A 17,757-nucleotide genomic window follows, 5' to 3' on the forward strand; every position below is an offset into this window, starting at 1 on the left:
CTATTTTCTCTTAATTTTATTTTGTGTTCAATTTTATAGTTTTTCGAAATTTAACTTAAACGTGACTTTGACTATGACTATGACTACGCCCCGTTTTGGAAAGCCAATTTTCTGACTCCAGCTGTTTAAAGTCTAGAACCTAGCTAAATCCCGAGTTCGGAAACCGGCCCTCAAGTACTTTATGGAAAAGTAGTATAAGTACAAGTATTTTGTCTAAATCTGTTCTTACCTATGCTATACATTTACCAACATTTAATAATTTACTTGATGGATAATATGACCTTTTGTCCTATCCGGTTGAAATTTAAAACTTTAAAATCTTAAAGTTGAGATTTAAAAGCTAACACAATGGAATTGAAATAAAAATATGTATCTATATGTCTAAAAGTAAAGATATCTGGAAATTGACCAATTTACAAATATTTACCACTATCTCATTTTGTACTTCGAAAAGGATTTGAATGAAGAGTTTGTAACCTAATTAGTGTTTTTGAATTGTACGTTCTTCTTATGGAATATGTCGACGTTTGTTTCATAACACGGTCTGAGGTCGTAATCGTGCGAGCCAATGCAAAATTTGTTGTCGACTGCTTTGAAGTAGTCAAGGCCTCTACCAATTTTTATTATCCAGCCGTTGTTCAATCTGAAACAGAAATTGAAATACTTTTATAAGTATGTGTGTAATAACAAATAAACTGTCATAAGCTAAGCAAAGTGAATAATTTCTACACTTGTGAACACGAGGTTCAATTGACAATCGAATCGACAACTCTTCTAAAATATTAAAAATGTTGTTGGTTCTTGATCCATTCCGAGCTGCTTTGTTTTAACACACTTTTTTATGTATTTGAACATGACATGCAGTCAATTAATTATTAAGTAAATGATTAAAAACTTTAAGTACTTCAGTCAGTAAGTAAAAGTTTTTAATCATTTACTTAATAATTGACTGCATGTCATGTTCAAATACATAAAAAAGTGTGTTAAAAATGTTGTTTCTTGCAATGATCATGTTCCTCTTAAAATGATTCTCTCTTCTGACGTTGCAGACATTATAATAAACACTAGCATAACCGATTATTCTTCAATTGAAATCCGAGGCCGCATTTAACTACCGTTTAATTGTCCATCTTTGGTGAAAGTTGAATATTAAAGGGTTTTATTAGATTTACACACAATAAATTTTAAAAGATAAAACTTATTGTAAAAAAAAACTTCTGCAATAATAAGATGGAATCCTTAATTGACGAGACTTGAGAAATTGTCAAAAATCCACTTCATTTTAATAAAAATTATTACTGTATTTCACAGGAGCATGCTTGCGTGTGTGCTCACATAGCTGATGAAAGCATGTTCCTGTGAAATAAAATTTTTTATTAAAATAAAGTGGATTTTTTGACAATTTCTCAAGTCTCTCCAATTAAGGATAAGTTCCACAACATCAATATTCACTCTACAAACTTAATCAAAGATATGATCCTTATTTCTATATGGAATTCTACTTTAGAGTTTTAGAGTGAGACATTCAATAATTATTTTGAAAAATTGTTCTACAGAAACATATCCATTTTTGTTTTTGTACCACTACGAGTCTCATCAGACTGCGTGGGAATTGCCAAATTGTATAATAAATAAATATTCTGAACTCAGAAGCCACTTTTTATGTTTTTTTTTCAATAACCTAACCTTCTCACATTACAAGGATTCAAAAATTCTTATTTATCGTACAGATGAATCTCAAATATTAGCCTCATAATTGACCGAGCGAAGTGAGGTCTAAGATTCAAGTCGATGGTTTTGCATTTCTCTTTATCTTTTATATGTTCCGCATTTACGGCAAAACGCAGCAATAGATTTTAATGAAATTTGACAGGCATTTTCCTTCTTAAATTGCGCGTAAGACGTATATACAAGGTTTTTGGAAATTTTGCATTTCAAGGATAATATAAAAGGAAAAGGAGCCGCCTTTGAGTCATGTTGAGTCATGTCAGACGAGGCCTTACACACAAACAACGGAGCATACAAACAAATTTCACATAAAATCACTCAAAGAAGCATCAAGTTTAAACGTATTTTCGTTTATTTCTCTTTTTTCAGAAAACATGTTTACTACAGAAAGTGCAAAATAGTAACTGGATGCTGTTAGTGTAGAATAGTACATAGTATATTAACAAATATTGTAGCAAACATAGTACTGTATATCATTCTAAATCGAATTCATAGTACTGTATATCTATTTGTAATTGATGATGTGTTTGTTTTTTGAAGTGTGAATAAATTGTTATATTGTTGAGTGATAGTAGATTTGATTTGGACTGTAGTATAAATTTGAAAAGGGACAGTTTTGGGCATAAGCCTGTTGTGCCTCCTCATATAATTGTAAAAATAATTGTATGACTGAGAAAATAAATAAGTAAATATAAACTATAAATTCAATCTTCCGTTACAAATGTTCTATGCTTTTACACTCCAGAGCAAAGTTCGGTCCCCCGATATTGCTTCACTATTTGATGAGGGTTTTTGGTTCTTCATATTTGAGCATCTCGTCGATTGACTTACCGCTTACATGGAACGTAGTCTCATCGCTATGAACGAGAACGATATTCATAGAAGAGGACGTTTTTGTGCATTTCCACTAGCCATGGTGTATGGACCCTACTTTTTTGTAGATGTATCCCAAGCCTCAAAGGGAGGGCACTTGGAACACAATAGTACAACATCATAAACGTGATGTTTCTGTGAGAAACTTGACGGAAAATTGGCTAGTGTGCACTGGTTTTCAAAATAATGTAATATTGTTTGATATTGAGGCATTAGGCCATATCCTATACTATTAAACGAGCAACTTATGTTTATATGTTTAGATGTTTGTATGTATGGATGTTTATATGTTTGTATTTCACTGGATATCGAAAACGGCTCTAACGATTCTCAAGAAATTCAGAACATAGTACGTTTATAATATAAAGATTCGAGTGCACTAGGTCTCATCCCTGGAAAAACTCGCTGAAGCACATTGAAAGGATAATTATTATTCATCCTTGGAGAAACAGCTGATAATAATTATTTCGTCGCCTGTTGGTGATGGAAGTGAATGAGCGAGTTCAAGTGTGTGACACTGTCTCAAAATTATGACTCAGCTGTTGAACTTTTGTAATCATTCAATCAGGTACAAAGTGCCGGTTGCAGAAAATCCGGGTTATTTTCAATCCTGATTAATTCCAGTAGATCCATCTTTTTGAAATGGCCTTCTCTGATTTGGGTCACGTGAAGTTAATCTAATCAGGATTAAAATTTAACCGGCTTTTTGTGCAACTGGGCCTTTGTGAGGGAAATTTTTGTATTCCTTTTGGGAATTAATCTCAATTTACAGTTATTAGATAGAACATTTCTGTATGAATGTTATTATAATTTCTTCTTTCGTAATAAATTTTTTATGCTTTTGTACTCCAGAGCGAAGCTCGGTACCCGATATTGAATAAAAACAGAGCATATGCTCATGAGTATGAGTATGGAGCATAAGGGTTTGCTCATGAGCATTAGGTAGAAGCATATAAGCATTTGCTCATTTTTTAAATGAATAAGCTTTACCTTATGCTCCTGAACTCTGGAGCAAATGCTCACGTATTTTAAAGATTTTTCATCAGCTGATTCGCCTTACTTTGTTTTTATAGTGAAAGGTTAGAATGTGCTACTGACGTAAGCGCTAAATATGCAAGTATAAACACCGCTTGTGTTTGGTCGTCTGCTCTGTTCTCTATCTATATTTTAAAGATTTTTCATCAGCTAATTCGCCTTACTTTGTTTTTATAGTGAAAGGTTAGAATGTGCTACTCACGTAAGCGCTAAATATGCAAGTATAAACACCGCTTGTGCTTGGTCGTCTGCTCTGTATCTATGAATTGAGTTTTAGGTTAGTTGAGTTCTAAATTTTGAAATAATAGCGTGAAAAAAATGTCATCTCTATAATAATCTTTAGCAAATTTTATAATCTCAATAGCCTTCATATAAACGTCTACACTCTCATCTTCTTAAATGCCTATTTCCTATTCTGTGATGGCTATCTCGGATAGGTATCTATTGTATTTATTCTTTTGTAGGAATAATGGTGATTTATATCATGGTTGAATCTAAAAAGAGTTTTTAGTTCTCTACTATTGGTTGTGATCGTATCTGGTATAGTTTCCTCTTACTCACACGAATTAGCTGAGCCATTCTACTATGAGCAAAATGTGAAAAGCTGCTCCAGATTAGACTCACCTTTTTTGAAGCATTTGCTTCAAAAGTTAAGCAAATGCTCTAGCTTATTCATACAATTTTGAGCAAATGCTCAAACTATTTTTTTTTTTTTTTTTTTGATGAGCATGAGCAAAAGGTTTTGCTTATGTTTATTTATAGAATAAAGCATATGCTCAATATTTTTAGAAGTATAAGCAAATGCTCAACTTTATTCATATGGCCCATTAACTTTAAATCACTCTGTACTATTATAGCATTGTATATAATATTAATTTGCATGCATAATTTGGAAACATGCCGTAAACAAAGCATTTAGAAAAATCTTACAAAATTTGCCGATCGTGCAATGTTGAGGAATACTGAATGGTTAAGCAGATGTTGTGTTTGCTTCGTAGGCTTCCACTTAACTGCTGCAGCCATTGTTTTTGGCTATCAGATGGATCCTCACCCGTCAACAGGCTGATTTGTTTCAAATTTTCACATTTTTTTACAAAAAGTTCACAAACTTGCAGGAAGTTTTGACACTGGAAAACACAATGAAATTCATTAGCTTTACTAGTTTTGATATTTCACAGAAACATGTATTATTTTGGTAAAAATGATATCCTGATTTCCTATCTAAGTAAGAGGTATATGAATACTAGTAATAAGATAATAGTAAATATAGACATATAGTAATAAAACTGCATAAGACACATTTCCAAAAAAAAAACACAACTAATTGGCTCCATTTAGGCCTTACAGCCATGATCCTTGAGTAAGTTTGCCGAGTTTGTTCAACTGACTTGAATGATGTATAATTAATTTCTTAGTACGATAAAGTATTACTGAGTATATAAAGTATCACATACTCTTTACTCAGCAACAGGCGAGGAATGTTGCGCTGCTGAGATTATTAGATTTCTTGGTTTTGACCTGCAGGGAAATGTTAAGTGGGATAGCCACGTAAAAGTATTGGATATGAAACTGTCCCGTGCTATTTTTGCCTTGAAAACAATAGTCAGAGTGGCAAATAGAAAAACAGCACCAACTGTCTATCATGGCTATTTCATGTCTCACATCAGATACAGTATCTTATTCTGGGGCAGCAGCCAAACAAACCTTCAGAATATGTTTCGTAAGCAAAAGAAAGCAATCAGGGTTATTGAGGGAGCCGAATCTAGGGTTTCATGTAGGCCAATTTTTAAAAAAATCAAACATTATTAACAATTCCAGTCCTTTATTTTTTGGATATTGCATCTTTTGTTTACAGTAATAAGTAGAAATTCATGGAGGATAACATTTCACACAGATACCCCACAAGACATAAAATGTTTTCACTCCAGTACCCCACTCATAGACTTTCGCTCTTGGAGGGGGGACCACATTATGCTGGGCTCAGAATTTTCAACTGTTTGACGGACGAACTTAAGAGTGTTGACAGTCATGGTAAATTTTATACAGCTCTCAAAGATATACTGACTGAATGCTGCCCGTATTCATTAAGAGAATGTTATGAGATCTTCTTATTCAGAAATTCTCATTGAAATCCTAGTGATCAGAAATTATCCAGACGATTTTGTAAAATTCCCTCAATGGAGGGAAACCATATACTTGATATATTTGACATGTACACCGTTTGAGCTGTGCTCATCAAATGCGGTTTTATACGATAAAATAACAATACTAATAATAATAGTATTAAGAAATGTTGAAAAACATTTTATGTTAACAACTATGATCAATTACTGAGTTGTGTATCCATTCCTTTCCACTATTTACTTAAACTTTGAATTATAAAAAAAAACATTTTTGAATTGGAAACACTTACTTTTTAGCAATAACGACGTTTCAATCAGATTGCGGGTCATCTTTAGAGTCAAAGATGACCTGAACATAAAATAAGTTTTGGGCAACCTGTTTTTTCTGACTATTGTATTGTTTCTTCTATCCAATAAATAAATAAACATAACCTAAAGCATTTCGAAACGTCGTAACTGCTATAAAGTGAGTTTTTCAACTCCAAAAGTGTTTTTTTAAATCCGAAATTCGAATTAATAGAAAGGAATGTATACACAACTCAGTAATTAATAAATCATAGTTGTTAACGTAAAATGTTTTACATTTCTTAATACTGAATTGAGCGTACTAAGAAATTAATTATATCATTCAAGTCAGTTCAATGCTTTTGAACAAACTCACTCAAGGATCATGGATATAAGGCCTAAATGGAGCCAAAGTACTAGCTTTGTCATCTTCTCCTCTATAAAATTGGCTTATTACTAGTTGGCTCAAAATCCACAGTATGATTGATTATATCAACAACAATCGCTAATTACAGGGTTTGCATAATAAGTAACCGGACTGACCTCAGGAAATTTTTTATTGGCAAAATATGTACAATTTTTCATTAGATATCTCCAAAGTAGTCCCTATTGGAGTCGATAACACGCTGATACCGGATTTTCAAATCTCTGAACGCTCCCTGGAAGTCGGCAACCTCTATGCTGTCTAGAGCCCTCGTCGTAGCACGTTGAACGTTTTCCAGAGTCCCGAACCGCGTCCCGTTAAGTTGTCTCTTGATCTTTGGGAACAAAAAGAAGTCCGGTGGTGCCATATCCGGGCTGTAAGGAGGATGTGGCAACGTTACCCTCGACTATTTGGCCAACTGCTCAGTGACGAGCAGGCAGGTGTGCGACGGAGCATTGTCATGATGGAGGATCCACGAATCGGCAATCCCCGGACGGACTCGATGAACCCGGGCGGTTAGTCGACGGAGCACCTCTCTACAGTACTGATCGTTTACAGTTTGGCCGGGTGGCACAAACCCTTTGTGAACGGTCAGTACTACAGAGAGGTGCTCCGTCGACTAACCGCCCGATTTCATCGAGTCCGTCCGTGACCGTCCATCATGACAATGCTCCGTCGCACACCTGCCTGCTCGTCACTGAGCAGTTGGCCAACTAGTCGAGGGTAACGTTGCCACATCCTCCTTACAGCCCGGATATGGCACCAGGGAGCGTTCAGAGATTTGAAAATCCGGTATCAGCGTGTTATCGACTCCAATAGGGACTACTTTGGAGATATCTAATGAAAAATTGTACATATTTTGCCAATAAAAAATTTCCTGAGGTCAGTCCGGTTACTTATTATACAGACCCTGTATTATGTAATAAACAAAATGTCTATTAATACCTGGTATTATTTCTGTAAACAGTCCAAGTATTTTAAGTGATGAATAAGAATCCACACCTACTCAATTAAAAGCTTGAAATTCCATAGTAGTTTATCTAGTGTATATGAGCCAATCACGCTTGTCAATCAATGAAAGAGAAGAGTAATGTTGATGAAGTGTCAGTACGATACTAAAGCTTCTCGTATTTTGATTTCAACCCATCACCTACAATAAGCTCAAGTAAATTATAGATTGATGAGGAACAACCTTGATTTATTTTCAACATAAATAAATGAAGCACAGAAAACACTAATTTGAATTTGGAATACTGACTTGATGGAATGCTCGTACGTAAGGGTCTTGAACAACGATACTGGTTACTTCTTTATTCAGGAATCGGCCAAACACTGAATCATAGCTGTGACCAGTAGAGTCATTTTCGATACGTAGAACTTCATGATAAGTTCCTCTCGCTTTTTCGTCATTTATTTGCTTCTTAAGAGTCTCTGCTCTTCGCATATATACGTCAATTTTTGAACGCAAAAACTTCTTTTTCTCTTCATCTTGTGAATCTGTGAAGAATTAGAAAAATATACATTAGGTTTAATTTATGTATACATTCATAATACAAAGGGATTTCCCTATATATGTTACCAAAACTGTCACCAATGTGTTACCAAAACTGCAAAAGACTATTACAATAATAATAAAATAAATTGAAATTGTTAATATCATTTTTTCAAATAGATTGCCCATACAACTACCGATATATTCCTAAAACAGGCCGTAGAATTTTCATCATGCAGAAAAAGATATTGAGAGTCATCTGTACTGAGATCGAGGGACTCATGTAAAGCATTTTTCAAAGACCTTAAAATACTCACACTTCCTTCCATTTACATTTACCAGCTAGTAGTTTTTGTTAAAGTAAATATCAGTAAGTTCCAATTTTGTACAGATAATCATGAATATAATACTCGAAATAGAAATATCATTGCATTTCCAATCCATAGAAATGTAGCTTTTGAAAAAACTCCATTTTATTCAGGAATGAAACTCTATAATAGGTTGCCAACAAACATTCGAAACATTGAATCAGTCATTCTATTCAAGCAGGCAGTCAAAAAAATGTTATTAGAGAAAAGCCCATACGCAATCACAGAATTTTATTAACAAGAAAATTGATTTATATATATATATATCATTACCTTCCTTAATGATACTTGACACTTCCTGAATAAATATTTTATTTTTTGATTGTATGTATTATAGTATTAGTATTAGTACTGACAAGTTACCTGTCAAATGGGATTATTCCCAAAATTGATGTAATGTAATGATTATTAAAATAAAAAAATAAATAAAAATATTCTGATGATACTGAATATCATTATACATATAATGACCGATTCTGGTAGTACACACTATAGCCTATACAACTACCAATATATTCCTAAAACCGGCCGAATATATTCTGATGTCACTGAATATTATTAATTATATATAATAGCCGATTCTGGTAGTAGTTTCCTTGGCAAGAGTGTAGAAGCAGCATAAATGCTTAGTCTGAGGCAAATAAAAATGAGCCTACGTCCTACGACTTGGCTAGCCTTAGTCCCAAACTATACAGACGGAATAAACGCGCTCAATCTATTTCGCGCGTCTTCAGAATGCCTGGTCTCTTATGGAAAGCGTCATTCAACTCGTATAGTTTAGTCCCATATAGTTTAGTGCACTAGAGACACTTGCCTCTCCATGAGAGGCAATGCATCGTGTTGACGAGTTGAAAGAATTCCGCACGATTAAGACGCCCGTATAGTTGGGGCATTAGGCAGGCCACTCACTGGTTAGATACTACATCTTTCAATAAAATGTTTTCTCTAAATGTCGAGTCTGGTTTCAAATATAAAAAACACCGGGGGAAAGCTCATTTTCAACACAAATTACAGTAGACGTATTTCGACAAAAAGTGCTTTTAGCCTCTGCCACATCAATGTGCTATGCAGTAATTTATCTGCATGGTGGACCATTCTTCATTGCAGCCTTTCGACGAAACGATTTGTCTGATCACTGTGTGAGCAGCCCAAGTGATGACTTTCAACCACAGATAAAGGGTTCTATAACGGTACTGATAGGCTGCTTATTGTTTAAGTCATGAACGCTTGACATTGGGTGATTATGATTTCATACCGACAACGGATAGCCTATAGTGAGGTCCAAGTTATAATGACAGCATTTGATTACAATGGTGTTGCTGTCCTTGTCTATTATTCGACAAAGCAGATAGCGACATCCCTTTCCACCTCCACAGCGTCCCCACATCGTTTTTCAACAATGTAGAAATATAATTATCCAGCAAAATATATATAATCTCTTATTATTATCAAACGAAAAGCCAAATTAAATGCTGTAATTCACCCCGAAGACTTCTGCTACTGCAAATATTGACAGCGGGGTAAACAGCTAGATGGAAATTCGATGAGCGCTACTATTCAAAAATTATTTGTCAGCCCGGGAATCGAACCCAGTACCTCCTGATTGCCGGTCAGGAATACTTACCCTTACAGCAAACTGACAATCTCTGGATAGCAGCGCTCATTTTATACGAAGCCATAGCGGCCAGCCAGTCTACAGAAGCAAATTACTGAGATATTGCAATTATTCAAATGCTAATGAATTAATTATTAAATTGGATTTAATTTGGATTTTCGTTTAATAATAATAATTAATTCGCATTTGAATAATTGCAATATCTCAGTAATTTCCATCTGTAGACTGGCTGGCCGCTATGGCTTCGTATAAAATGAGCGCTGCTATCCAGAGATTGTCAGTTTGCGGTAAATCTAGCTCCGCAGTGCAGGCTGGTTGCTTGGCTGAATCGGACTAGGCGCTGAGACAGCAAATAATAGCAGCGTTGGTGGGAATGCGAGCGACCGCAGTAGGCAGCGAGCAGCGTCGGCGTAGTTCCGCCTAGCGGACAGACAAAGATCAAACCAGTCGGTTATTTGATCCCTCCAGCCAGGCTCAGCCAAGCAGCCGAGACAATAGAACAATGGAGTGGCGGTCTTATTCGCGTTCATCAGCAGTTTTCTTTCTCACGATTATTTTGATTTTTGTGTGTCAATAATAACTCCAGTCACCAGTAAAAAGTTTCCAGAAACGTGGTGTACTACCATATTAATGACTTTTCATGATGATTTTTAATTATTTAAAAACATTGTTGACATTCTGAGCCTTTAGGCTAAACGAAAAAATCCAGCTGTTGATCTTCCGGCAACCGTTAAGTCATCCTGCAATGCGGCCGAAACACTTCCAAGCCAGACACCCATCTCGAATGACAACAACGCCAAGCTGTAAGAAACCATCCTGCACTGCGGCGCTAGGTTAAGGGTAGGCATTCCTGACCGGCAATCAGGAGGTACTGGGTTCGATTACCGGGCTGACAAATAATTTTTGAATAGTAGCGCTCATCGAATTTCCATCTAGCTGTTTACCCCGCTGTCAATATTTGCAGTAGCAGAAGTCTTCGGGGTGAATTACAGCATTTAATTTGGATTTTCGTTTAATAATAATAATTAATTCATTAGCATTTGAATAATTGCAATATCTCAGTAATTTCCATATATAATCTCAATTATGAAAATTATTATTTAATAATTGAAAATTTCTTTGACGAGTTTGATGATATAATACCGGTATCAGCTATCCTCTGTAGAAGGAAAATATATTTTCTTCACAGATAAAATATAATTGAATATTTTAAACAAGAATGAACATTTAATATTACTTTTTATATATCGGCATCAGCTATCATTTATATATAAATTAGTGACAAGGCAGAGAATCTGCAACGCTGCTCTCCTATCTTTCTCCACTGCCATTATAACGTGGACCGTACTATAAGTAAAATACATTGAACAACGAAATATGCTCACATAAGTGTACTATGATAACAATTTAATTGAATTCCAATTACCTCTGCATATATCCATAAGGATACTCAGCGCTTCGAGGTAATACACATTCGCTTCCGTCAAGCGGTTTTCTTTGTCGAGTTGAACTGCTCGTTGTAAGATTTTTGCTGCGAGCTCTTCTTGCGACATTTCAAGTCTGAAAAATAAATAATAAATAAATTAAAATAAAATAAATATGATAATACGATTGTTTTGATGAACGTTACACTCGATACCCAAAGTTCATCAATATTATAGAATTTGTAATGATGATATTGAAATAAATTAATTATGGGTTTGTGTTTTCATAGAGATAAATTTATTATGGGTTCATTCGAAAAGTGTAGAATTAGGTCTTCAACAATGAGACTCTAGTGATCTTGTAGCTGTGTGAATATTTTTCGTGAGAAATTTAATTCTCTGTTGAAATATAATTTTCTCACATAAGGATTTTGCTAACTTGCCTCCGGAAGACTCAAATTTTATGCAGGGTTGAGGTATTCTCAGGGAACTGTATTTCCGTTAGTGATGGAAAATACACTGGTCTTTGGGAATATTTCAAACTTGCACTTTCCTTTCCCACGGAATCGTGCTCTGTCTCCACGTGGACCGTCGTCTTGTTGGTGGAAGGGGAACATAATTTGCTTGAAAAAAGATCAGTTCCAATCAAGTCTAGACCAGAATAACAAAAAAATCCAGAGGTAGCCTCGAGGGCCCAAAATTAACATGTTTGTTTGTTGTGTAAATTTGTTAAAATGTATTTTTTTTAGCCTTGCATTATGTTGAAATAGTTTATTAATAATTAGAGAAGTTGATGTGTAAATGTTTATAGAAAATATTAGTGAATCAACAATAGTGTAGTGAAAATTCTAATAGTGATGGATTTATGAATAAAACGATTGTGAGTGCCATTATATTTTCTAGCTCATGCTAAAAACCCTGGAATGACCGAGTCCCAATTATTCATTGTGGTAATAAAATGAATAAAGTTCACGCTACCATCGTAAACAGTTAGAATTCCAGACGAACAGTTTGCAAAATCTTACAGGCCGTTTTCTTGACTTTAAAATGTGCAATAAATTTTTACAGATTATTTTTGTTGTTGAAATTATTAAATAAATTTACAAGTTGAATAGAAAGCAGAAGTATGTTGTTAATAAAGTCCCATGACTCGCCCTTTAGAATTTAGAGATCTCTCTTCTCTGCCGCCATCTGGGGCGGTTACAAATTGATTAAGGAAGTCATTATACAAATCAGAGATTTATAATTTTCTTTAGATTTGTAGCTACATTCTAAAATCTTGATTATCCCAATGAAATGGACTGGTGCTGATGTTTGCAGATGACACACAATCTTCTCCAGAAAGCAGACGCTTGAACAGGCTGGTTTGCGGGCTCAACAAGTTTTTGAAAATGCCAAGCAGTGGTTTGAGAGAAATAGGGCCCGTTCTGGGAACATGGGATGTGGTAAATTATCCGATTCACAATTTACCAAGTAAAAAGTTCCGCGTCCCATGGGAAGAACTTTGACAGATTCTGTACCAGAAACCAGTTCCATTTCCAAGTTCCTGCCCCACAGTCAAAGCGTGGTAAATTGTCCGGCCAGGTATAGTTCCAACTATCTGAGCTCTCATTGGACGATGATTGTAGTCTGCTTGCTTCTCTGCGCATGCGCTGATAATTTGTTGTTTACCACAGCATTGATAGCCATAGAATACATACCAACAAAATTATGTTTGATAACCATTCGTTAAATGAATTTTTCTTTATAGAAAATTTGAGAGTAATGGAGTGAAAGAAATGCACACTTTTCTAGACGGTAAGTTGTAAAACAGCCTTTCTTCATTCACGCAGCTAGTAAACGACACATTTTGGTGTCAATCAACTTTATAGGTGCTCGCCAAAAGCTTGAACCAACGATTTTGAAATGGCGTTCCATGGGAACATTTTGCACTAGTCACGTGATGGAACAATTTACGATTGGAACTGGAATAATTTACTGTACCAGAACGTTCACACTTGACTACTTGAATGGGGGGAAGACTCAACATTTAATCTGTGGACTTCGCAGCCTTGCTGACTATGCTCATAAATTAGCAGAAAAACTCCTGGGATTTCTTAATGATTTCAAGTCAACATGGGAAGGCCATAGCGATGGAGTTTGCACCAGGCTGGGCGCGGGTAATCTACTTACTGTGTAGCCCTCCTCGGCGGAAAATATTTGTTGATGGTGTACTTCACCATTTTCCATTCCCATCTTCTGTATGGACTGCTGCTGTGGGGGCATGCGGCGAGTTGCAACAGTGTCCTGATGCTCCAGAAGAAAGTACTTCCAGTGAGCACCTCAGTGGGGCATCGTGAGCACTGTTGAACTTGGCATTCTTATGGTCTTCAACTAGTATATACTGGACAGTCTGCTGCCTGACAAGGACATCGATGACAGTCGTAAGCTGAGAGCACTTGACACTGTAGAGCGACCCAGCAAACAGCAACTTTGTATAAGCGCATGCGCTTATAATTCATAATCGCATGCGCTTATAATTCATAATCGCATGCGCTTATAATTCATAATCGCATGCGCTTATACAAAGTTGCTGTTTGCTGGGTCGCTCTACAGTGTCAAGTGCTGAGAGCTGATCTCCAAGCACATATTACAAGGTGGAGACTCGACATTAATATACCGCGCTGCAGAACCAACAAGAGAAAGAACTCCTTTCCTATACAACTTACTCTTTACTGCGCCTATACAACGACTTACCTGTTAGTTGACCGAGCGAAGTGAGGTCTAAGATTCAAGTCGACGGTTTGGCATTCTCTTAATGTTTAAATGTTATTTACGGCGAAACGCGGTTGGTTAAACTCCAGGCTTTCACTTCAAATTATTCTACCGTAGACCTATATTCTATACAAATTTTATTCCTTTATATATTTATTATTTTGAGCTTCCAATTTTCATCTTCTCTACCTCTATCAGTAATCAACCAATGAATTTAAATGCATCTAACAGCCATTTTAGAATGTTGGTGTGTGTGTATGTGTGTGGTGTGTGTGTGGCTGTCTTCCCCTCCCTGTATGTGTGAGTTGTATGTGTGTAGTTGTGCTACAATATTTCTATGATTGAATAATAATTTCTATTATTTAACATATCATAATTCAATTTACTTCTTTATTTAAGTTATTCTTTTCATTTCAATACAATGTACCTAGCCAAATCTAATTTCCAGGAATTTCTCTCAAGTTATAATAATTAAAATAATGTAATCACGAACTCAAACAACTCACAAACAGACCTGCGTGTCCATGTGAGTGTTGTTTCAATTATATCTTTTTATATATTGTTTATACTGTAAATGTTGGAAACAAATAAATTTGATTTGATTTGATACATACCAACAAAATTATGTTTGATAACCATTCGTTAAATGAATTTTTCTTTATAGGAAATTTGAGAGTAATGGAGTGAAAGAAATGCACACTTTTCTAGACGGTAAGTTTGTAAAACAGCCTTTCTTCATTCACGCAGCTAGTAAACGACACATTTTGGTGTCAATCAACTTTATAGGTGCGCGCCAAAAGCTTGAACCAACGATTTTGAAATGGCGTTCCATGGGAACATTTTGCACTAGTCACGTGATGGAACAATTTACGATTGGAACTGGAATAATCTACTGTACCCAGAACGTACACATTGACTACTTGAATGAGGGGAAGACTCAACATCTAGTCTGTGGACTTCGCAGCCTTGCTGAATTTGCTCATAAATTAGCAGAAAAACTCCTGGAATTTGTTATTGACTTCAAGTTAACATGGGCAGGCCACATCGATGGGGTTTGCACCAGGCTGGCGCGGGTAATCTACTTGCTGCGTAGACTCAGAGCCCTTCTCAGCGGAAAAGATTTGATGATTTACCCTCTTCCATTCCCATCTTCTGCATGGACTGCTGCTGTAGGGACATGCGGCGAGTTGCAACAGTGTCCTGATGCTCCAGAAAAAAGTACTTCCAGTGAGCACCTCAGTGGGGCATAGTGAGCACTGTTGAACTTGGAATACTTATGGTCTTCAACTAGTATATACTGGACAGTCTGCTGCCTGTCAAGGACAACGAGGGCAGTCGTAAGCTCAGAGCTGATCTCCATGCACATATTACAAGGTGGAGACTCGACATTAATATACCGCGCTGCAGAACCAACAAGAGAAAGAACTCCTTTCCTATACAACTTACTCCTTACTGCGCCTATACAACGACTTACCTGTTAGTTGACCGAGCGAAGTGAGGTCTAAGATTCAAGTCGACGGTTTGGAATTTCTCTTAATGTTAAAATGTTTAAATGTTTATATGTTGCGCATTTACGGCGAAACGCGGTAATAGATTTTCATGAAATTTGACAGGTATGTTCCTTTTTTAATTGCGCGTCGACTTATATAAAAGGTTTTTGGAAATTTTGCATTACAAGGATAAAATAATAGGAAAAAGGAGCTTCCTTTGATCATAATTATTGATCATAAATCAGCTGACAAGTGATTACACAGATATGTGGAGAAGCCAGTCTATTGCTGTAATTCCATAAGATATTATATAGTTTCAATCAGGTACTTGTGGATGAGAATACTGCGTGACGTCTTCTGTTCACAGAACTACTAGTGTAAACAAGCTGCAGTGTATTGCTTTTAGAAACTGAGTTGAGATCTTTCTGAAGAAAAATCCATTCTATTCAGTGAAGGAATATCTTGATGCGCACAAGAACGGTATAGTTGGACCTGCAATCTTGCTTTTTTGACGTCACCTATCCAGTAAACTGGTCTTGGATGTAGAAGTAGAAGGAATTAAAGAGTCTTAACAGATTGCAGCGTGGCAACTGCTCTACCCCGCTCGGTACCGTCTACAGACGATTCTGAGTCCCAACATCGAACTCCCCGTAGGGCAACCAATGTTTGCACCAGACTGTAGCACTATGAGAGCAGATTAAGGAATATGAGAGAAAGAGAGAGAGAGTGGTGAAGGAGACAGAGAGAGTGAGAGAGAGGCACAAAACCGGATAAAATGTGATTAGGATTCCAACATAATGAATAATCAAACTGTAAAATGAAAGAATGGAAAATAGGTTATACCAAGGACCATATTACATTCACAAGTAGTGTGCGAAGCAAGCTGGAATTCCAGTGAGAAACCAATGGTGTCCCAAAAGAGACATCAGGTAGATACCAAATTCTGATCAACGACTAGACTCCCTAATGAGACTGCAGACTCATGATAATCAGCTCATATGGAGCTGATTATCTTGCAAGCCACTATTTGTGACGTATTCTGACAGTCTTCAACCTCAACATTTTTATGTCTGCTATAAGAGCTTTTCGTGGCCTGCATGTCTTGCCTACAGGAGGAGACTTTCAGCATGACACCAAAGACAGGCACAGCTTGAACCATATACTGAATAAGTTGGACATTTAGGCAAATATATATGGCTGAACTTTTCTTATTGTAGATTGGGGAGGACTCAGAGCAGCTTAGCCTAACAGCCAACAACAAAATAGAAATAATGCTTTGCGACTCAAAATTGTGCCCCACTGGTGTTCTTATGTAATATAAGCACAGTCATATAAAACTATAATAGGCTGTTATCAATTATTTATTAAACTACTAATTATAGGCTGTATACCATAATATATTTGATCATAAATATGTATCTGACCAAGTTTTATCAAAGATATGATTCTCAGTTACACAGTTACTATATGTGTTAGAATGTAGGTAATTGATAAAGAAAATGATCAATAACACGATTAGGCCTAGGTTATATTGATTGATTTATAAGGATTTGATCATACATAGATTAATATGGTATAATTACCAATATGTTATGAGAGATTATAAGAAATTTGTGAATTATAAATTAAAAATATAATATGTTTATGTCAAAATAAATATATAATTGCATTTAGTTGGATCGATGGATTACTAAGTAATTGAAAAAAAAGATAACTCAGACTTCTAAAAATACTTTAGTGGGCTACTATTATTTACATCAGTAGGATATTCTATATAATTTTAGTTCTTGAAATATTTCAAGTTATATTTAAGAAATGATAACTTACAATAATGTCTAAAAATTATAATACTCTTAACTATGAGAGGTTATTGTTTATAAAGGCAATGTAAATTTTTGTTTATAAACATAATGACAAGATAACAAGTAACTTATAGGTTATCTTATAACAATTAATGATTCATTAATACTTACTGGATGGAAACAGTTCTAATTGCTAAATATAAGGAAAATTAGGTAGACAAATTCTCTAACCATAGACTCTCAATAAAATTAATAATTATAAACTATAAAACTATATAAAATGGATGGAAAGTCTTGTTTTGGTTGGAGGTTTAAATTTTTCAGAACGAATGGCTAAAAATCCA

The 17,757-nt window shown here is 35.5% G+C and overlaps 1 protein-coding gene across 1 annotated transcript; it reads right to left on the bottom strand.

Moving 5' to 3' along the window:
• Nucleotides 1-46: 46 nt before the first annotated feature.
• LOC111045406 (MIT domain-containing protein 1) lies at nt 47-17,738 on the bottom strand. The gene is made up of 5 exons (XM_022330808.2): nt 17,585-17,738; nt 11,370-11,503; nt 7,727-7,965; nt 4,567-4,763; nt 47-643 (listed from the first exon to the last, which is right to left on the bottom strand). Exons 2-5 carry the CDS (start codon nt 11,494-11,496, stop codon nt 478-480), a joined length of 729 nt encoding a protein of 242 aa, XP_022186500.1. The 5' UTR covers nt 11,497-11,503; nt 17,585-17,738; the 3' UTR covers nt 47-477.
• Between the last annotated feature and the right edge of the window lie 19 nt (nt 17,739-17,757).

The sequence above is a fragment of the Nilaparvata lugens genome, chromosome 2 (assembly GCF_014356525.2).
Source record: "Nilaparvata lugens isolate BPH chromosome 2, ASM1435652v1, whole genome shotgun sequence".
Taxonomy (NCBI): domain Eukaryota; kingdom Metazoa; phylum Arthropoda; class Insecta; order Hemiptera; family Delphacidae; genus Nilaparvata; species Nilaparvata lugens.

What these genes read in the sequence shown, in the direction of transcription:
- LOC111045406 (XM_022330808.2), bottom strand. Translation starts at nt 11,496, where the DNA reads ATGTCGCAAGAAGAGCTCGCAGCAAAAATCTTACAACGAGCAGTTCAA. An exon ending in CCTTATGGATATATGCAGAG is followed by an intron (nt 7,966 to 11,369) that starts GTAATTGGAATT and finishes AATTCTTCACAG; the next exon opens with ATTCACAAGATGAAGAGAAA. An exon ending in ACGTACGAGCATTCCATCAA is followed by an intron (nt 4,764 to 7,726) that starts GTCAGTATTCCA and finishes TGTGTTTTCCAG; the next exon opens with TGTCAAAACTTCCTGCAAGT.